Source organism: Oreochromis niloticus, unplaced genomic scaffold (assembly GCF_001858045.2).
Source record: "Oreochromis niloticus isolate F11D_XX unplaced genomic scaffold, O_niloticus_UMD_NMBU tig00000235_pilon, whole genome shotgun sequence".
Lineage (NCBI taxonomy): Eukaryota > Metazoa > Chordata > Actinopteri > Cichliformes > Cichlidae > Oreochromis > Oreochromis niloticus.
In genome coordinates this window covers 70,521-93,213 of record NW_020327097.1, presented here as the reverse complement: position 1 = coordinate 93,213, position 22,693 = coordinate 70,521, and the positions used below count along the sequence as shown (strand labels likewise).

Genomic DNA, 22,693 nt, shown 5'->3' with positions numbered 1-22,693 from the left:
ATGTATGTAAGAGGTTAGAGTGAGGATGACGTCACTTAATACAGAAAATCCATGTTTGTCTGTTTTGATGATGAAGGACTTCTTTAGCTCTGTAAACAGCTACACTTGAGAGGACAGAGGTGATTTCATGGATCAATAACAATGTGTTTATCAGCTTTCATCATCGCAGTGCAGACATGACGTCAGATCTATCAAAGTGAAGGCCGTCTCTCTGATGACGTCACAGAGTCGTTCTGTCCAATAAAGGATCTCAGATCAGCTGCTGCCATCTTGTGGCCACAGTTGGTTACTGTCTCTGAAAGTTGTCTCATGTTTCCTGTTGTCCTGTTAACAAAGGCTGGAGCTCATCATGCTGAGAGGGGAGCAGCATTTTTTGGCTCTTCACACATGTTCATTATATTCTGATGATCCTGGATGGAGACAAACTACAGATAAGTGTGTTCAGCCCAACTAGTTTATCTCATTACAGCAGTTTGATGTTTCCCTTTGAATCCCCCTGAAGATACTGACAGTGAAGCACGTACATAATACTGCAGCCTTTCAACTCTGAGCTTATTTAGTTCTATTAATACACTGAAATCTCATTTGTGTCATGAAGAAAGTCTTTAATCAAACAGAATTCAAAGATCAGAAACATTTCATATATGGAGTTAAATATGAATCATTGTTTCAACAACATATTTATTGTTGTCATAAACAGACAAGAAGACAACAACAAACTGCTCCTCCCATTCAACACATGTCAGTCCATATCCCAGCAAACTAAATCATCTCCATTTACACACATCAAATACAAACATGAATCACTTGTAATGATTAGAAACTTGATAGAATTTCAAATCTAGTTTGGGGAGTCATTCAGTGAGAAACAGTGAAATGATTTTCCATGTGAAAAGGTGGACAGCAGAAACAGAAAGAAACAGTGAGAACTAAAAGAGAAACAAAGAGCTTTGGAACAACGAGGCAGCAGGAGGACAGCTGCAGTTTAACAGCTTCAATTCACTGACAGGAAACAACATTAGAAACATCATCATCCTCAACTCATCTGCTCCACTGACACTGACACCTTCAATGGCAACACCTTCACTTTACCAGCCCAAATATATGGAAACATCCTGTGAGTGAAAGTGTGTGTGAAGGTGTGTATGTGTGTGTTAGTATCAGGATCAGAGAACGACAGCTTTCCTCTGTTCCAGTCCAGATTCACTCTGATCCTCTGGAGCTTCTTCTTTACTGAGAGAGCAGTGAGAGGAGTTGATGGTGAGCGAGCTGAGTATTTACCTTCATATAAACGTATTCTCCACAAATGAGACAGCATGTTTCGCTTCCTCTGCACAGACTCTGCTAACACACCCAGTCGCCACTCTGTACTGTCTCCAACCTCAAAATCCCAGCTGTGAGTCCCCGAGTTAAAGCCCTCAGAGCCCAGGACAGAGCAGATTAATCCATCAAACCTCTCTGGATTATCAGGAAGCTGCTGCCTCTCTCCTCCTCGTCTCACACTGGTCAGATCTTCAGACAGGATGAGTTTTGGACTCACAGTGTTTGGGTCCAGAATGAGAGGAGTGTAGGAGACCATGTCCTTCATGTTCTTCCAGATGTTGAAGGTCAGGTTGCCCAGGTGTTTGGCCTGGTCTATCAGAGCTCCTGAGGGCAGCTGTGGATCATCCAGCAGGGGGCAGCGCTGGACTCTTTCCACTGCAGCCTTGTAGTTGTGCAGGAATGAGACGTCTTCAGCTCTCAGCTCCTCCTCTGTGGCTCTGACTGTGTCTGAAAGAGCTGCTATCTCTCTGCTCAGAGCCTCCATCTTCTCCTTCATCATCCCACTCTTCTGCTCCTCTTCCTCCCTCAGTGCAGCCAGCCTGGCCTCCTCTTCCTCTGCTAGAAACTGGTGAAGCTTCTTAAACTGCTCCTTAATCTGCCTCTCTGTGTGTCGGGCCTGGACCTTAATGTGTTCTGCTGTTCGATCAAACTTCACTTGAACTCTTTTGCAAACCTTTAACTTCTTCTTTAAGGGCTCCAGAGTTTCCTGAAGTTCCTTCTTGTGTTGTTGTGCAGCTTCATCGATGGGTCTGAATCTGTGATTGTTGTGTTTTTCTGAGTCTCTGCAGATGAGACACACTGGCACTGTGCTCTGCTCTCTGAAGACTTCCTGACAGACCGGACAGCAGAGATCCTCCTCTGATCTGGAAGCCATTGAGTCTGTGAGTGAAGCTGAAAACAGCACACAGGCAGTACAGTCAGTCCTGGCTCCCCTCCCTCCTCTACTACCACTGCAGGAACACAGAGAGAGTTATTCCCTGTACTGTAAGGACACATTCAGCATTGTGCAGTAAATCCAGATCATCCCAGTTAAATGATTACATGGATGTGAGTGTGGTCGTCAGAGCAGCACTGATCAGTGTCAGGTTATAATGACCAAGGTGTTCACAAACACTAAGTTTGAGTGTGTGCAGTGAGACTTCAGTCAAAGCATTTAACTGAGGTGTGAAAAATAAGCTGAACTCTACAGCTTGTTGTGGTCCCCTGTGGCTTGACAGCCTTCCAGCTGTTCTCCAGCATTTTCATTTACAGTCATAAAATATCTCCACATGTTGCTCCTCTTTCTCTCTCTCTGCAGTCCAAATGCGTCTTCTGAGTGCATCTGAGTCACGTGACGGCACAGTAACAAATCCCAGCAGGGCAGGAAGAAGGGGGCGGAGCAAAGTGCGTCTGCCGCATAAGAAGAGGTGTTCACACAGACAGAGCTGCTGTTTCATCCACAACGAGTAAATAGTGAACCTCCAGGAGAGAAACAAACTAAAGTATCGATCATATACCACTACCAACGTTTGGATCGATATTCCATGTATGCCTTGCCTGCTAGCATCTTGCACCCTGCTGTTATGTGCTGGATTGTCTCTGGGGCATCTTTACACAGCCTGCACCTGGGGTCTTGCCTGGTGTGATAGACCCCAGCCTCTATGGATCTTGTATTCAGAGCTTGTTCTTGTGCTGCCATGATTAGTGCCTCTGTGCTGTCTTTCAGTCCAGCTTTGTCCAGCCACTGGTAGGATTTCTGGATATCAGCCACCTCCTCTATCTGCCGGTGGTACATACCGTGCAGGGCCCTGTCCTTCCATGATGGTTCCTCGTCTCCCTCCTCTTTCTTGGGTTTCTGCTGCCTGAGGTATTCACTGAGCACGCTGTCAGTTGGGGCCATCTTCGTGATGTATTCGTGGATGTTTCTTGTCTCATCCTGGACTGTGGTGCTGACACTCACCAGTCCCCGGCCCCCTTCCTTCCGCTTAGCGTACAGCCTCAGGGTGCTGGACTTGGGGTGAAACCCTCCATGCATGGTAAGGAGCTTTCTTGTCTTTATGTCAGTGGCTTCTATCTCCTCCTTTGGCCAGCCTATTACCCCAGCAGGGTACCTGATCACGGGCAGGGCGTAGGTGTTGATGGCCCTGATCTTGTTCTTACCGTTCAGCTGACTCCTCAGGACTTGCCTGACCCTCTGCAGGTACTTGGTGGTTGCAGCTTTCCTAGCGGCCTCTTCATGGTTCCCATTCGCTTGCGGGATCCCCAGGTACTTGTAACTGTCCTCTATGTCTGCAATGTTGCCTTCTGGTAGCTCGATCATCTCAGTTCTGACTACCTTCCCTCTCTTTGTTACCATCCGACTACACTTCTCCAGTCCGAATGACATTCCAATGTCACTGCTGTATATCCTGGTAGTGTGTATCAGTGAATCGATGTCTCGTTCACTCTTGGCATACAGCTTGATGTCATCCATGTACAGGAGGTGGCTGACAACCGCTCCGTTCCGTAGTCGGTATCCGTAGCCAGTCTTGTTAATGATCTCACTGAGGGGGTTCAGGCCTATGCAGAACAGCAGTGGGGACAGAGCATCTCCTTGGTAGATCCCGCACTTGATGGTGACTTGTGCTATGGGCTTGGAGTTGGCCTCTAGTGTTGTATGCCACATCCCCATTGAGTTCCTGATGAAGGCTCTTAGGGTCCTGTTGATCTTGTACAATTCTAGGCATTCCAGTATCCAGCTGTGGGGCATTGAGTCATAGGCCTTCTTGTAATCAATCCAGGCTGTGCACAGGTTGGTCAGTCTGGTCTTGCAGTCTCGGCTGACTGTTCTGTCTACCAGTAGCTGGTGTTTTACGCCTCTGGTATTCTTGCCATATATTCAATCACATTTGCAATGTGTGTATGAAAATAAGTATAAATACTTATTTAATAAAAGCTCACAAAATACCACTAATAAAAGGCCGGTTAGAATAATGTATTTCCCACAAATCACTGCCTCTGTTTGTATCTCTGTCACTGCAGGACCAACGTGGATCGAGAAGTCAGCGCTCTCAGGAGGCCGACAATTTTGTTGAAGAAAGAAGTGGAAGAAAAAAATACAACAGTGACGAGTTTGGGAAAGATTTTACTGTGAAAGCTTCCAAAAAAATGCATCAGGTCATCCACACCAGAGAGAGACTGTTCAGCTGTGGAGACTGTGGAAAGTCTTTTACCCACTCTGGAAACTTAAAAGCACACCAACTCATCCACACCAGAGAGAGACCGTTCAGCTGTGGAGACTGTGGAAAGTCTTTTACGCAGTCTGGAAACTTAAAAGCACACCAACTCATCCACAGTGGAGAGAGACCGTTCAGGTGTGACGAGTGTGGAAAGTCTTTTACGCACATTTCACACTTAAAATCACATCAACTCATCCACAGTGGAGTTAAAGCATACACCTGTGATCAGTGTGGCAGAGCTTTTACTCACAATCACAGCTTACAGAGTCATCTAGTTACCCACTCTGGAATTAAGGCGTACAGCTGTGACATTTGTGGAAAAACTTTCAGCCGGATAGGGAGCCGAAACATTCACCTACGCATTCACACCAGACATGATGTGTACAGCTGTGATCAGTGTGGCAAACAGTTTACCACAAACACAGAGTTACGATGTCACGTTTACCCACACTGAGGAACGACCTTATAAATGTGACCTGTGTGAGAAGACTTAAATCTCCACGTTGCCTGAAAGCACACCAACAGATCCACACCAGAAAGACTCTACAAGTGCAGTTACTGTGAGGTATGTATTTATATTTTTATCTTGTCAGCCCGACTGTTTGAAACAACTCTGCTCATCAAAGTGTGTTAGCATGTTAGCAATTCTACTGGCAGCTCTGAATGATTATTCAGACTCTAATCACAGGTTTTTAGGGATAGTGTTTGAGAATTGTGTTATTGTTATTGTAGCATTAAACTAGTATTACTTTAATGTTTTTACTCTTATCGTTTTTATAGAACATTAAATTGAGCTGAGTGTGATAATGTAAACAGTATAATGTAATTGGACTTTGGCAGAGATGCTCTTTATTTCAGGTGACGTTCAGGATAAAAATGTTGAAGGACTGACTTACACTGTCTTTGTGTTTTTGTTTAGAAGCAGAGCGACACAGATGGATCAAGTTCTCAACCCTGTCATCGCTGTGGGAAAGACTTTTGTTGTGACCTTTGTGGAAAAACTTTAAGTCATTGAAGGACTCTGAAAATACATCAACGTAGACACACTGGAGACAAAATGAACTACTGTAAAGAATGCGGGAGAGGCTTCACCACTTCAAAGGACTTCAAACAATATGAACTCCTTCACAGTGGCGTTAAAAAGCATGTCTGCGATCAGTGTGGGTCATCCTTCATCAGTGCACGTCAGCTTGAAAAGCATAAACGAGTCCACACATGAGAGAAACCATACAAGTGCAGACACTGTGACAAAACCTTTTCACAATCATGTGATCATACTAAGCATGAACGCAGACACATGAAAGAGAACTTTATCACGGCGCCCCCCGTGTGCGGCAGCCTGTTACAGCAGCTCTGCTCGTTCTGAGTTTCTTTCTTTCTTATCTTTTTCTTCTCGTAATTTTTTATAACTAACGTATTAGTAATTAGATAACAAATTTGCCACGTGTGGGACTAATAAAGGTTATCTTATCTTATCTGTGAAAGAGTTTGAGTAATCTCGGTTCATACTCCACTCAGAAACGATTCCATGTTACAAATAAACTGTTACGTCTTGATTCCTGCTTTTACGTTAATCTTGTAAACAGTACATTTGCATAACGACTGAAACCGGCCCAATGAATGAACAATGGGCTGTGAGGTCAATTTCTTCATCATTAATATCCAAATTCTTATGAGCATTGATCAACAACCACTGGTCAATGGCCATGAGTACCATTCACAGAGTAAAAATTTGCATAATGATTATGAAGTTTACTGTTACCAATGTTCAAAAACATTTACTAAATTATCTTCTCTGTGCAAACATCAGCGTGATGCAGGACTGAAATCATTGCCATCTCTGGATCACAGTGAATCTGCAGAGACAGAAAGATCCTCTTCTGGTTTCAGGGTCAGACTTAAACCCTTGAGATCAGGCTCCACAGAGTTCAGGTGGAGTCTTCTGCAAAGATCTGATGAGGCACCTATGAATGAAAATGTGCCTCTTGTTACATTTTAAGCTTTCTAAACTGTTCTACTGTAGTGTTTGTGTTGAGTGGTTCGCTTTGTTCCAGCAGTTTGATTAAGAAATCTGTTTCCTGTTATATTTTTAATGAATGTATTGATCCATGTGTTCTGCAGATTTTTTTTTTCAGTTTGTTTGTGTAATGAAATCCTGCAACAATTAAACCAAAATTTTATATGTTAAATAAAGAAATGGTTTACTGACAAAGAGTTTGAGCCGTGATGTCATTTCCTGTCTATCAGAGCAGCACCTGAAGTGACCAGTGTTTAAAGTCAGAGTCAAATTTTGTGTCAGCATGACCTTGTGAAAACTGCTTGGCGATGCTTCACTACGTTATCTGCTAACTGTTAGGGTGTAGAAGGACGAAACTCCCAGGGTGACCAGTGGCAGGAGCTTCCTGATGCAGAGAGTTGAGTGTGGGGGATATAAAAGAGAAGCTGAGGCATCCCAAGGTTAAAGCTGGCATAACTGAACTTTAATGTTTGATGTGTGTTTTGGCTCTCCTGCGCACAGTAATTAATAGCTTGAACACAGCAGAGCTTGATATAAAGACCTGGGTGACAACTAACTTTATGCTGCTGATTATACTTGGCCCTAAAATACCTAGAAATATGGTATCTAACCAGATACTTGCTCTGGATGGCATTACCTTGGTCTCCAGTAACACCTTGGAGTAATATTTGACCAGGACATTAAACAAATATTTAGGGCTGTGTGATGAACCAAGTTGAAAAAGCAGAAGGAGTCACAAGAATTATTAGAAAAACAGAGTTTTCATTCATTTAACCCAAATATTATATTTACAAAAGTAATTAATGTTAAGCTCATAAAAAATGTCAAAGAAACAAAACTGAACTCAGGCAAAGAACTGCAAACTTAACAAACCAAATGACTGCACAAGGAAATATAACTGACCTAAACAAACATAACTGACCTAAACATGAAATGGCACAGAAGGGTAAATATATTGTCTGATCAGACCACTATGACACACGAGGAGTTTTTCCTTTCCAGTCACCTTTCTCACTCACTATGTGTTAATAGACCTCTCTGCATTGAATCATATCTGTTATTAATCTCTGTCTCTCTTCCACAGCATGTCTTTATCCTGTTTTCCTTCTCTGACCCCAACCGGTCGCAGCAGATGGCCCCGCCCCTCCCTGAGCCTGGTTCTGCTGGAGGTTTCTTCCTGTTAAAAGGGAGTTTTTCCTTCTCACTGTCGCCAAAGTGCTTGCTCATAGGGGGTCTATGATTGTTGGGCTTTTCTCTGTATCTGCTGTACAATATAAAGCGTCTTGAGGCTATTTTTCTTGTGATTTGGCGCTATATAAATAAAATTGAATTGAATTGAATTGAATTGGTTCTTTAGTATTTCTACAAGGTTAAACTGCTTCCTCACATCTGCTTCATGAGTATGAAGGGTTGTAGTGGGAGAAGGTGGTGTGAAATCCTCATAGGTGTGAAGTGAGGAGGTTGCTCCTGTGGGTGAAGTCTTTCATAGCATCTGTTGTGGGGGGAGTGGGGAAGGTGGGGGATGGGGTTGCTGTTGCTGGGGGTGGCTGTATCTCAGGAGGTAGAGCAGGTCACCTACTGATCGCAAGGAGGTTCGATCCCAGGCTCCTCCAGTCTGCATGCCAAGTATCCTTGGGCGAGATACTAACGCCAAGTTGCTCTCCGATGCATCCATCGGAGTATGAATGTGTGTGAGTGTAGTGAGAAAGCACTCAGTATAGAGGTATTGCTTGTGAGAATGGGTGTGACTGTGTGAATGTGGCGTGTTGTATAGAGTGCTTTGAGTACTCTGGGAGAGTAGAAAAGTGCTCTATAAGAATCAGTCCATTTACCATTTACCATGAGTGACCAAAGTGTCTCTATTGTTGGGGAATTCTCTATTGAGTTGTGAAAGCTGCTTGATGTCTCTTCAAACCAGCAGTAAGAGTCGTTGAGGGCGTTGGCCAACAGTGGAGTGGGGCTGTGTGCTTCCTGAAGTGAAAATCTGGCATTTAGTCAGCTGTGAGCGAGTCTTTCCCAGTGCCCGCCCCCAGGCCCCGGCTGCAGCTCGGAGCTGGGAGAAGGCGAAACAAGTGAGCCGCATGGAACTATTTCAAAGTGAACGAAGACGCGAAAACAAAGGCAGACTGCATATAGTGCTCAGCTCAGCAAACAGTTATCCTTTGTCCTCCCTGGTGAATCTGACTTTAAGGACACCTGCAAACCCATTAATCTGACTTTGTAGCTATACCATTCTGGTCATGTGATCATGTGGTTTGTAGGAACACTCCTCTTCCTCAGAGGATCCACCTGTGCTTCCTCTCCTCTCTCCTCCACCTGTTACAGTGAGGGAACGTCCTCCATGATGGAGGAGCTGCTGGAAAGTGCTGAGAGTTTCCTCCAGAGTGAGACCTCTGTCACAGTTCAGAGGATCTACGGCAGCAGAGACCTTCATGGACACTAAAAGTCTCAAACACACAACAACAACATCACACTGACTCCACTCTGACATCACTGATCAATAATCAAAGAACACACAGATCAAACTGATTGATCAGCCATCAGAGGAGTCGGATCAATGGAGCTGCTTCTGTTCCTGATGTCCCCTGTTTGATCCTGGACCTGAACTCTCCCTGCAGAGGAGACACAACACAGTCAGACAATGAAGTTTCATTTCTAGTCAAAGCACCTCTAAAAACTGAATCACTGAAGTGATATTTTATTCACATCAGAATTACATGTGAGAAGAAAATGTACAACCTCATTGTTCCAGACTGTCAGAATCAAAGAGCATCACTGACTCACACTGGAATGTGGCTGAATGTAAGTGAAGCTCTCAAATAACTGGTCAGTTTATGTCCCTACACTCACCTGTGGTCGTGAGCTTTGGTAGTGACTGAAAGAACGAGACTGCAGATACGAGTGGTGGAAATGAGCTTTAACCTGGGTGAGGTGTTTTGGGCATATATCCACCGGAAGGAGGCCCCGGGGAACGTCTTGGTGCTCCCCAGTCAAGCTGGAAGAGGTGGCTGGGGAGGGAGAGGGAGGACTGGGCTTCTTTGCTTAGGCTGCTGCCCCGGTTAAGAGGAAGAAATGGATAGAAGGTACTTAAAGATTAAGCTGTTGCTAATGTAAATTGTGGTACCTGGAGCTCCAGTTATTAGTGTCTGTGTATGATGATGAGTTTAGAAGTGAGAGTAGTCGCAAATTAAATTTATGGAAACGTCGCGTTAAAGTATCACCAATAAAACAGTATCAAGGCTACTAAGTCAGTTTCATAAATCTAATTTTCCCACTTGTTGATGCCCAGACTGGTTGAAACTAGATTTAGTTTGCTTGCTGTTGAAACATAATCCAACATAATCATTCTAGTGGATCATTCAGGCAGGTTTTCTGTGGTTTTGAAGGGCAGCTGGACAGACTCCGCCCCCTCCTCCACCTCCACCTGACAGACTGAGAGGACACAAACACACCGTGAGCTAAACAGATGGCAGCAGCAGTTTGCAGCACAGTTATAGAGAAAGCTGAAGGAGAGAAGCAGACCACAGCAGGAGGTAACAGGACAGAGATCTAAAAAGTCAAAGCAGTTTTTAAAGATGTTGGAGACGATCAGAGTCTGATGGTGCTGCTTCACAGTCATGTCTCCTGTCAGTGTGGATCTACTTACTGCTGAGTGTGTGTGGGCCTAAAATGAAACATTAAAGAGAAGAGTTCAAGGAGTTCTGATCACAGATCCTGTCTTCTGTCAGGATCGGTTTCTTTGTAGGACAATATGACTCAACAAAGCACCGGATTTAAAACACATCTTCAACCTGGAGCCTCAGAAACTGTCACACATCAAGGTTTCATTATTTCTACACATCACTAAGTCCTCAGGATCAACACAGCTCATCTCTACAGTTCTGTTTGAGCTGCTCTGTTGGACCAAACAGTTGAAATCAGCTCCACTGAAAGCTGCTGATAATCACATGACCTCAGATGAGTTGCTTCCTCCAAACAAACTGAATCACTGAGTGAATTTATTCCATCAGTCATGCTGAACATGAACAGCTTTGCAGGATGGAGAAAGTAGGACAAAAATTCAGTCTCTGAAAACACAATCAGAACCTGAAGTGAGAAATCGCTGCATGATCTACATATAAACTGGATCAGACTGTCTGCTGGACTCTCACAAACATTAAGAGCTAAAAATACAAGGCTGTCTATTCCAACTAAAGCACAAAGTCTAGTTTGTGTTCACAGAGTAGCTCAAAGCAATCTGCTGATTTTCTCCGGGAGGTCAAAGTTCAGCAGCTGTTTGTTAGCTTAAAAGGAGCTTCTAATTTTATACTCTGATCCTCGAGGACACAGGAGTTTACAAATCAAACATTTCTGCAGACTCAACAACTACAGGCTACCAATGCCTTTTTTCTTTTTTCTTTTTTTTGGATTCACATCACCAACAGAAGTTCTAATGCTTTAAATAGTATAACAGATTAAGACACACACACAGAGGAGCAGCACTGACCCATGACTTTTAGATCCACTTGTTTCCTCATCAGGATATTTCCCTCCCTGCTGTAGACGGTGCAGGTGTAGGGGCCTCTGTCCCAGTCTGTGGGGTGTTTCAGGGTCAGAGTGAGATCTCCATTTTCATCATTCATCTCTGTTCGTCCTCTGTAACGGCGGTCCTGTTCTTCAGGTTGGTCAGAGCTGCTTGGATACACGTGAAGCATCCTGTATGAACTGTCCATCCACTCAACTTTAGCATCTTTAGGCAGGTTAAGTGTAGCTTTAATTGGCAGCTTGACAGACTCCACCCCTGAATCCTCCACCTCAACAAGGGGGACTAAGAGGACAACAAAACTTAATGTGACAGACAGCAGCAGCACTGAGCACATTTTCTTTGGTTTTCTTTGAATGAATTATCTTTGACTGGCTCCACTCTGACATGCTCCACTTTCTTTGCGTTAGCTGGCTCAATATAACATCAGTCGCATCAAAGCGCTTTATATTATAGGGTAGATATGTCAGTAATCATCAGTCATTATCAGTAATATCAGCACAGTGATAATCAACTTTCTTGAACTTTTTTGGTAGATTATCAGAATCAGAACCAGGCAGACTTTATTAATCCCAGAGAGAAATTAAGTTGCCATAGCAGCAAATATACAATAAACATCAAACAAAAAAAATAAGAAATAAAGAAGTGCAGATCAGCTAAGATCAAGAAAAAACAAATTACATAAAAGTTATAAATTATGAGTGGTCATTTATTTGTGTAGTCAGTATTGAACACCTAAACTCTACAGGTTGTTGTGAGTACACTGCCGAAACTTTGGCTTCATCCTGTAACAATTCACTGAGTCTTCAGGTCCTCACCCCAGATGTTTACAACAGAGCTATTATCCAGATAGCACACTTGGTGTGGCCCCGATCTGGCCCACACAATGTGCTTACACATGGCCCACATACCGCAAAGAATGACGGCCCTTTGGTGGCCCAGATCTGGTTTACCAGAGGTGGCCCACACATGGGCCAGCACAACGCGAGTTGCAGACACACTGGTGGCCCAGATCAGTTTCAGATCTGGCCCCAGATGCCAGCCTAATGTGTACCTTAATCAAGCCATGTAATAACAACATGTGTCAAACATAATAATGCAAAAGTAACATGATGAAACCCTGTTCAGACGATGAATGGAATGATTCTTATATAGCACTTTTTTCTACTCTCCCTGATTACTCAAAGTGCCCTATACAACATGCCACATTCACCCACTTTCTCTAAACTGAGTGCTTCCTAACTACATTCATACACATTCACATGCAAACTGGAGGACCCAGGGATTCAACCATTAACCTTCCAATCAGTAAGTGACCCGCTCTACCTCCTGAGCTACAGCCACGCAGTGGTAAACATGCGTTTTAGGTTTTGGATAAAGTGTACACTCACAAACCTGTCAAACCTGCATTTGAAACATTGTCTACCACAGCAGTATAGTATTGCAACATGGGATTTGGGTCTTCTAACTAAAATAGGAAAATAGGAACATAAATAGTGCCATCATTGCCAGACCTGGCCCACATCTGGTTGACATACACTCTGCCATGACACCAGTCAGTCAGAAGTGCCGGTTTGATGCCGGATCTGGGCCAAACCTGTTTTCTATGAGCCTGCGCCACATAAACCAAACCACAATCGGGCCAGATGTGGCATGCCATCACATAAGCAGTGCCAGCTACGCCAGGCCTGGCCATATCTGTATGAAATACCACTTACCATGTGTTACGGGTCCGAAATTGAGGACGAGAGTAAAACAATGATGGTCCAGAAAAGGTCGATCAAACAATTGATTTTAATGAATGCACGCAGCGTGGGGAGACGTACACTGGAAACCATCAGTTGTAAATCCCCACCCAAAAATACACTTCAGATTGCTTTTATAACATCAGGGTATTATGACGCCCCCTCATGCGTTTACAAGCACATAATTTGCATCTTAAGAACATTATTTGCCTCTTCTACAGACAATGATCAATTTTAAGAGATAACTACAGAGACAGGAGTTCCCCTTTCTGGCATCCTTTTCCAAATATGGTGATGAGGTCCCCATGGACTTGTCCTCCTCTTTGGCCCATCTTCTGTCACCTGTTGCTAGGCAAACTCAAATGCAACAAGAAGCTGAATACATTCAGGCCTTTGCTCAGCTACTATTTTACTGTAACAATATACTCAGCATATAAGCTTTTATGATTATAGATTTAACTCAACGATTTAAGTGGTTATAACTGCACCTGTAATAAACCTGTTAATATGTGATTATGATAACACCTGTAATACAAATTATAACATAATGCCAGCAACTTCAACAAATGCTTGGATGAAATGATAATTAATGCAATGATAAAGATGATGGCTATGTAAAATAATCCCTGTAATTCCACACATGCCAGAAGTCAGCCAGCAGTGCTGGCTCGACACCAGATCCGGCCCTGACCTGTCTGTTATGTGGGTAATCTCGCTCAGTCTGATCCACTGTAGCAATAAAAAGGCAAATTTCTTCATTTGACTTATAAATACATAAAATCCAACTGCTTCCCAGTGTAAGCAGAAACCAAGGGCCCAGGTCACAGCTGGTTATTATATTAAATACTGATGAAAACAAAGTATGGTCTTACCTCTGACTTTCAGCTCCACTTGTTTCTTCACCAGGATTTTGTTTTTATCCCTGCTGTAGATGGTGCAGATGTAGGTGGAGTTATCTCTGTCTGTGGGGTATTTCAGGGTGAGACTGAGGTCTTCAGGTTTCAGTGGGTCCACATTAATTTCTGTTCGGTCTTTGTAACAGTGGTTCTGTTCTTCAGGCTGGTCAGAGTCGCTCTCATACACGTGGACTATCCTGCCTGAGCTGTTCTTCCACTCCACTTTAGCTTTTTCAGGCAAGTGAAGTGTGGTTTTGAGAGGCAGCTGGACAGACTCCACACCTGAATCCACCTCCACCCGGGGGACTGAGGGGACAAAAAAGCACAAATGAGCTGTACAGACACTAGACAAAAGACATCATCACTGGTCCTTGTTTCTCTTACGCTATTTGTGGTAACCACATCTTCTACAAGGCAGCAAAGAGAGGCAGAGGTCCTCTCTAAAGAATCCTTCCACTCGTTGCTGCCTGCTCTCGCTCTGAGAGTGGCAATATTTTGCAGTGAATGCATTGGAAAGCATCTTTCAGGCTGCCCACCCCAAACAGCTGGGGCATCCTCAGATCTGGCATCCTCACGAGTGCATGCCAATTTTATGACAAACTGCAAAAAAAGATATCACACTGGGCGATCTGAGTGGGAACTGTGACCAGCAACAGAACACATATTGAAACAGAAGCAGCAATAAGGATTGATAAACTAACACAACCTGAAGCAAATCAAATCAGGGAGAAGGGTTCAGCTACTGTCTTCAGTTCAAGAATTCCATTGACCAACCTCATAATTTACCTGGCGATGGTACGGCCTTCTTTTCTTAGAGTCCAAAACATCGCTACCCTTCTAACCGACAAGGGGAGGTGCACTGTTGTTCTAAACTCAACTGATTATCACACCAAAAGTACTACACAGCATTTCCTATTGTAATCCCAAAATGGCCCGACGTGACTCTGTGGCTGTGTTTTGTAGGGTTTGAGTTTTTTTTTGACACAATCAGTTTATCATTTGTGTCACTTTCCAGCACACACTGCCCTGACTCTGGTGCTTTTCTCCAGCAGCAGCTCTCCTTTCTCTGGCCCGGCCGCTATCGAAATAGGGAAGGTATGATTAGCCTCCCCAACACCACACCCTGAACCCACTACTCTGCACTGATAGTTAAGTTATTTATTCACCAGGATATAGTTATGTATATTACTTCGTTAGAGTTATCCGATACTATGTCTTGCACTATCCTACTGTATATTACTGTACACCATTCTTATTGTATATATTGTATATCTTATATCTTATTTATCTGTTCCTCTGTCTCTCCTGCTGCTTTGAGCATGTACATGACAAAAGAATTTCCCTCGGGATAAATAAAGTTGTTCTTATTCTTATTCTTACTCCAGTCCTCTTCATCTTAGCCACCAACCACACATCGATGAAGCCTTAAGATGAGACCCCACAAGCAATTAGAACAAGAAAGTCATCAGTTGCCTACAACAACATTAAAGGGGAAAAGCCATTGCCCCACTACATACAACTGCCTGTATACAGGGGATTTTATACCATATTCATGTGAACATCCAAAGAACCACAAAGAGGCCCCATTCAGACCCATTATTAACAGTATGAACTAAGGCACCTACAGCATTTCAAAGCACCTAGCTACCATCCTAACCCCCATTTTGTGGGGAGCACACCCCATCACATCAAAAACTCTACTGACTTCACCAACGAGGTTCACAAATTTACACTGGATCCAGATGAAACCATAGTGTTCTTTAATGTGGTCTCATGCTGTGGCTGGTTGTATTAACTGTATTAACTAACTCAATAAAAATATAATAACAGTGGAAAGCAGAAGAGAATACACTAACATAAGACAAGGAAATATCAAAGTAATACACGAAACACAAGGCCCCATTCACATTTGGGTCCAAGAGCATCAGAAACGACTTAATGCTGCTGATTAAAGTGTGAGAAAGTGTATCCATGCAGCAGTGCAGATCATCAGACCACTCCAGCTTCTGACCCACTCCTATTGCTTCAGCTAGTGTATTTGAGAATACACAGTATCTGAACCAAGGCAATCTCCAGAGGACCTTGTTACTGTAATCAGCTCACATTCCAGAAAGGCTGAACCTGCTAACCTGAGAGAAGAAATTAACGTCTCCACTCCCCTGACTCACAGTAGTAGGGTTAGAGGAACAACACACTCAACAACTGACCACCATTCAAATCTTACCATCTGCTGCAACCAGCTCACGTAGTGTATATTTAGTTACAGCGTTTTACAGGCCTTGGCTTTGAGGTTTCATTGTTGAGTTGTCAATGCAAAAATAAAGAAATTGGACTAAAGAAAAGGTCACTATTGGGTATCATATGAAAAACAAATGAAAACAAAGTATGCTTTTACCTTTCAAATGTATCTACATCACTGACCTCTGACTTTTAGCTCCACTCGTTTCTTCATCAGAATTTTTCCCTCCCTGCTGATGGTGCAGGTGTAGGTGTTTGTATCTCTCTCTGTGGGATGTTTCAGGGTGAGACTGAAGTCTGCAGGTTCCAGGAGGTTTCTCTTCATCTTTGTTCGGTCACATAAATCATGTGCAGTTCAACATGATTATTAACAGACAAAAAGAAAACATATTACCTAATGTCCACCATACTGTTACTCATCTTATATTATGATTGTAACTACAGGGGTCCAACAAAGAATGGCCACGCATCATACTGATGTCTTCGGAAATTTATTTCTCTCTCACACACACTCTTATTGTCTTCAGACACCGTGAAAACTGAAGAAACACAAAGTTTACAACATAAATGCTTTGAGCTTATCAGTCTCTCTTATCAGTGTCCATAAACAGTCTTGTGCAAGCAGAACAGAAAAAATGCACAATAATGGATATCAAAAAAATGTTCTCTCATTACCAGTGTAGAACACGTATGCAACATTACAAACAATATACATGAAACCATACCGTGTGCGCCTCTTGGACCACATGCAGAATAACATTAACGTTGAGGCTGTAGATGCATCTGTAGCCATGTAGCCATGTATCCATGCTAGCTCCACCGTGCCATGGTTGTGCTCTCAACCAAACTCTGGTCATGTGACCATTACAAACTCTACCTCATACAAACTTTACATATTTAACAAACCCATATTTTGTCACATATTTTAGACATGTTTTTTAATCAATTTTACACTTTTATCAACTTATCTTGTAATTATTAAGCATCTCTCTATCACAGAAACATATGAAATAAACAACTTTATTTTAACTGTCTCAGGGACAGTTACAATGATTTAGGCTTAGAGTCCTGCCGTATCAAAAGATGCCAGCTGAGCTGGTTCATGCATCTTACAAGGATGCCTCCAAACGGAGCTTTTTCTAGGCATGTCCTAATGGAGGAGGACCAGGGCAGAACTGGGACTCGCAGCTTCAGTTAACATTGACACACTTTGGCAACAATAGCAGATATAGGTGGCCACTTCATTGCATGTTCCTGTCACCTGTCTGAGAATGATGTTGTGATATAAAGGATTATCGCACCTGTCAATAAAGCCTTTTATCTGCAGCCATGACCTGTCACCGAGCTAGCTTAGCACGGCTAGTTAGCCTCTCAAAGCTCAAACTTTCAACACAAAGTCGGTCCAGACTTTCTCACACCACCCCTCGCTCTCCTACATTAAAGCCACCATTACATCGGTAATTTCACACACTGCGTGTATCTACCTGTGCGATAATGATCAAACTTCGGTCTGAGTGCAAGATAAACATTGTTTACATATAGTATATAACATAGTAAGAGTTTCTTACCACTCGTGAGGAGCAGGAGCAACAGCAGCATCTTCAATCTCCTGCAAGAAACAGCAACCCGTTAAATCCAAATACTTCTCATTGTTGTCTTAATATTTGGGGATTTATATCTCATATTTGGAGCCGTGGATAAAACACAGTGGAGGGAGTAACACCAGCTGTTTACTTTCGGTTTCACGTGAACAGCAGTGTCTGTGTCTTCCAGGTTAACTTCCAGGTTAACTGGTTTTTACTTTCACTGGCATATGTATTGTCTGCTCAAACAGCTCTTATCTCCAAACTAAACTCTCAGCGCCCTGAACTTGTTTATTGATTAAACTTACGATGATAAAACATTACAAATACACTTACTCAGCAGTGGCGTGTTGTAATGCAGTTCATCGCCGCATGGTGGCGCCTGTTGTGTCATGACTGCAGGTCACCCTCTTTTTTTATTCTTCTTCGTTGTGTACGCGGACTAGTGTGCTCTCGTGTGAGGTAGAGCTGGCACTTTTATTTTTGATATTTAAATTCTGGACACAAGACGTCGCACACCTTCATCATGCAGCTTTTCAGAAACTCTCCCTCGGTAAATGGCCGGGCTGATTTGGCTTTCTCCTCTGCTACAATAAAATTTGCTTTCACAACAGCTTCACTTTGTGATTTTGCTCTGGTGACAAAAGTCTGCTGAAATGTCAGATTCTTCTTTAGCTCTTCTACTTTCTGTAGTTTCTGCTCTGCATTCAGGTTTTTCAGCTTATCCTGACGTTTGTCTCATAGTTTTGTCTTAAATTAAATTCTTTCATTACAGCCACATTAGCTCCACTAATAAGACACACGGGTTTACCAGCAATGTTTGTAAACAATCAGTCTCCCACCGGTGCTGAAAGGCTCTGTTTTCAGAAATCAACTTTTCTCTTCGCCATTGTGAGGTGCTAGCTAGTGATGTGTCCTGTGTGTCGAAGCGTCGAATCGTGCGTCGGGTAATCTCGGGGGCGTTTTTGTGAAGCGCGTATCGAGGCTTGCTTTGATTACGTATGCAGTGAAGTTCGAGGCCTCGCGGGCAGTCCGTACCACGTGACTGATTCAGGGACTGGTTCACCGGTTCGCGCCAGATTCGAAATAAAATGGGCAGCAAAACACAGCTGATTTCTCCATCACACTGTGTTGTGGAATTGGATTACGTACGTGTTACATAGTTACTTAAACTTCTTCGATGGAACCAGCAAGGAAGAGATTTTTTTTTTATTTCATCTCTCCTAATAAAGTCTGCACACAGTAATAAATATCACAAATGATAAGCACCATAATATAAATAAACAACACTACAGATCCTATAATCTGATTTCTGTCATTATCATCATCTGTCATTCTGTCATTATTTGTGTCATTATCCAGATGTACATAAGCATGATTACACAGTTACTATAGGAGCGGGTTTTGATTATCAATTAAAATCGATTCTAGCTTGGATAACGTGATATCGATTTATTAAAATCCTGAATCGATTTTTAATATAAATATTACTACATTTCAACAACCACCAAACAGTAAATGAGAGCAGGTACACCGATTCTGCACAAAGACGTAAACTCAAAGCGCGGACCCGCTGACGCATCAGAATCAGTGAGATGTCGCCTTTCTCTCCCAACGGCGCGGACACGGTCGGGGCTGAGAGCTGACAGCTCACTGATTCTGATCCGTCGGCGGGTCCAGTGTTTATGCCTTTTTTGCGCTGATTCTGAAGCTGCAGGTTTTATTTCTCTTCCCTTTCTTTTGCTGTTTTGCTTTCACCAGGATAAAATCACACTTCATGCACATCTCTCTCTCTCTCTCTCTCTCTCTCACACACACACACACACACACACACACACACACACACTTCAAGAACAGTTTCCCGTCTAAAAATCTGTTCAATAGATGGAGACCATCAGCACTTCTCGGGCTCTGCAGATCTCTGGCCGTGCTGGGAGGTTCTCCTCCAAGTTTAAAGAGGGAGAAGTTACAACCATGCACAGAGACGATCTCCCCGTCCTCAAAGAAATACTCAGTCACTCTGTCGATCCTATAGAGACTGCAGGACTCCATCCAACTGCAGAGCAGATAGAGATGTTTGCTTACCATCTGCCCGATGCAACGCTATCCAACCTTGTTGACATATTTGTCAGCCTCTCTCATGTGGATGGTTTGTATTTTGTCTGCAACATTGACGACTTTAAGTTTCTGGCGGACATGATTCAGCACATACCGCTTAACCTGAGGTCACGCTACGTCTTCTGCACTGCTCCCATCAACAAAAAGCAGCCTTTTGTATGTACCTCCTTCCTTAAGTTTTTGCGTAACAAACAATCGCTTGTTTGTTACGCAAAAGACTACCGTTGTTTACAGCGCTGTCAGCCACTGTTTTTTCCCTTTTACATACTTCTGAAAAGAAAACCTAATTTCTGCCATTCAATAGGCTACAAAACAAATTAAAATTTTTTAACATTATGCAAAGTTGCAAAACGCTAAGGTGTGTGTCTAATAAAACCTCTATAATTTGCTCTGCTTCAATTCAGCAGCATCAGGCAATGTTCATTTGTTGATTAATGGTTTTCTTTCGTATTTGATCTACTGCTGAATATTTTTATAAAATCGTTTTTCTGTTTTAGCCTCAGCTATGTTGACACAAAGGCATCTGCTGTGATGCTTACACATTAGATAAAGTCTCGAAAGTGTCAGCTTTCTTTTTATAGTTATAAAAATATGCAAATATACTGATCGATGATCTGAATTATTCTATTGACTGACTGTCTGAGGCTAACAGTTACACAATCATACCAAAACTCTGTCCTGATAGTTTCCACCTTCACTTTTGTATCACTCATACTGAGGCAATATTCGGGATAAATAACCATGAAAACAATTTATTTATTCAGTTTAGAGGTTTACACATCATTATATTATAATCACAGAGCCCGCTTCACTTGAATTGTCCACTTGATGGCGCAGTAGAGCAAATGAATCATCACAATGCTTCGAACCATGAGTCGACCAATTCAGTGGAAAGCTTCAGTTCATCATGAGGCTTCATCTCACCATCACTAGTGCTAGCTAACACACGTTGGACTTGATTGACACAGGAATGTTCCCAGTTAGCCTAGCGTTCAGCAAGGAGGCTGCAGCGCTGCATTATGGGATCTGTAGTTTGTGTGTTATTAGCGCCTCATATTGCCGGGCCATGCATAACAATAATAATAAATCTATATAAAATGATCTCGCGGGCCAGATATAAATGTCCGCCGGGCCAGATGTGGCCCGCAGGCCTTGAGTTTGACACATGTGCTCTGAAGTGTCAAACTTCTTTTCTTGTTTCTGTGACTTCAGCACACTGACAAACTTGAAGTTGCTAAAGATTTTAAAAAGTGATAATTATATGGAAGAAACGCCTTTTTCATCCGTTTAATCAAACATTTGATGCCTCAGCTGTCTCAGTCCTACAGCGTTCTGCAACTACAACTAACCTGAGGAGGCTTGGATTTGGCAGCAGGTACACCTGTACATCCTTCTCAGCAGCACACATGCGGCTACAATTTAATCACACTTCTTCCTGAGCTTTGCTTCATCACAAGACCAAAGGTGGCATCCCATGTCACAGTCTTATCATCATCCAACAGGACAAGAAACATTTATGGTCATCCTGGTTTTGTGATGCTGAGGCTCAAGACATTCCGATTCATCCCCGCCATACGCCTGTTTGTACGCTCATACACAGTCGATGGGACTGGAACACATTCAGCAGGATTGCAGAACACACCATGACTGAACTGAGATCATCACAACATATAGTGTGATGGAAATTCAGTTTCCAGTAGCACAGCACCGACAGAAGTTGCATGTTACAGATACGCTAAGGGAAATGAGAGTAAGGATATAAGCACACAGCCCCACTCCACTGACGACCTGCTGTTGGCCAACACCCTCAACGACCTTTACTGCTGGTTTGATGAGACATCAAGCAGCCTTGACACCTCCACCTTCCCCAACAATAGAGACACTTTGGTCCATCATCCCCCCACCTCCCCACTCCCACCAGCACAGAGCTATCACCACCATCAAAGACTTCACCCACAGGAGCCCCCTCCTCACTCCACAGCTATGAGGATTTCACACCACCTTCTCCCACTACAACCCTTCATATTCATGATGTGAGGACGCAGTTTAACCCTTTAGACCTACTAAAGAACCCAGTCTGCCTGAGCTTATCTTTATATTTTTACATGTTGTAGTGCCATTTCTGGGAGTATTCTAAGTTGCTATACATCAATACAACCATTATATCCCAAATTTTAACCATATGTATGCACTAAGTCATCAGTAACTACATAAATTGCAATAGTGGTATTTTTACACAAATTTCTAGTTAAAGTAATTTCAGAGGTTCATCCCTGAAAATTGTAAATGTAAAAAAGTTGCATAAAACAGTTTCCAAATTAATTTTGAGTGTCTTCATAGTTTTATTTTTGAGATACACCAATTTGTATATACTGCAGCCACCAACTTTGAAATTCTCATTTACATGACTTATTTAAACATTCTCCTCTTGAATGCAAAATTCTTAAAAACATCTTTTATCCTTTAAGAGTAAATAAATCTGAAAGCTGTTCCATCCTAAAAGAGTACAACAATGTGTAGTTTATGATGTTCTAAAGGTTTCAGCATCTTTTTGAATTTGTCACATGTGTGGAAAGGTATGAGTGAGCCTTTGTATCATACTGTGAGTGATGCTCGTCAGCACACAAACCCAGAGTTTCTCTACAGGAACACAGAGAGAGTTATTCCCTGTACTGTAAGGACACATTCAGCATTGTGCAGTAAATCCAGATCATCCCAGTTAAATGATTACATGGATGTGAGTGTGGTCGTCAGAGCAGCACTGATCAGTGTCAGGTTATAATGACCAAGGTGTACACAAACACTAAGTTTGAGTGTGTGCAGTGAGACTTCAGTCAAAGCATTTAACTGAGGTGTGAAAAATAAGCTGAACTCTACAGCTTGTTGTGGTCCCCTGTGGCTTGACAGCCTTCCAGCTGTTCTCCAGCATTTTCATTTACAGTCATAAAATATCTCCACATGTTGCTTCTCTTTCTCTCTCTCTGCAGTCCAAATGCGTATTCTGAGCACATCTGAGTCACGTGACGGCACAGTAACAAATCCCAGCAGGGCAGG

At 42.8% G+C, this 22,693-nt stretch overlaps 1 protein-coding gene and 1 long non-coding RNA gene across 5 annotated transcripts; one reads left to right on the top strand and one right to left on the bottom strand.

The window, feature by feature from the left end:
• The first annotated feature begins 4,763 nt into the window (after nucleotides 1-4,763).
• LOC112844455 (uncharacterized) lies at nucleotides 4,764-6,251 on the top strand. Its single transcript, XR_003217176.1, has 2 exons — nucleotides 4,764-5,085; nucleotides 5,440-6,251. It is a non-coding gene; the product is annotated as an uncharacterized LOC112844455 (long non-coding RNA).
• Nucleotides 6,252-9,086: 2,835 nt separating this feature from the next.
• LOC109195589 (uncharacterized) lies at nucleotides 9,087-18,219 on the bottom strand. Of its 4 annotated transcripts, none has more exons than XR_003217173.1 (6): nucleotides 17,507-17,702; nucleotides 16,122-16,263; nucleotides 13,677-14,006; nucleotides 11,024-11,344; nucleotides 9,388-9,969; nucleotides 9,087-9,149 (listed from the first exon to the last, which is right to left on the bottom strand). XR_003217173.1 is itself a non-coding variant. In XM_025904175.1 (6 exons), the coding sequence occupies exons 3-6, from the start codon at nucleotides 16,261-16,263 to the stop codon at nucleotides 9,893-9,895; spliced, it is 870 nt and encodes a 289-aa protein (XP_025759960.1). In that variant the 5' UTR covers nucleotides 16,264-16,294; nucleotides 17,507-17,547; nucleotides 17,858-18,219; the 3' UTR covers nucleotides 9,239-9,892. The 4 variants fall into 4 exon arrangements, 3 of the variants coding, with proteins under 3 accessions (XP_025759960.1, XP_025759959.1, XP_019203387.1); XM_025904175.1 differs by lacking the exon at nucleotides 9,087-9,149 and adding an exon at nucleotides 17,858-18,219 and having other exon boundaries at nucleotides 9,239-9,969; nucleotides 16,122-16,294; nucleotides 17,507-17,547; XM_025904174.1 differs by lacking the exon at nucleotides 9,087-9,149 and having other exon boundaries at nucleotides 9,239-9,969; nucleotides 16,122-16,294; nucleotides 17,507-17,703.
• Between the last annotated feature and the right edge of the window lie 4,474 nt (nucleotides 18,220-22,693).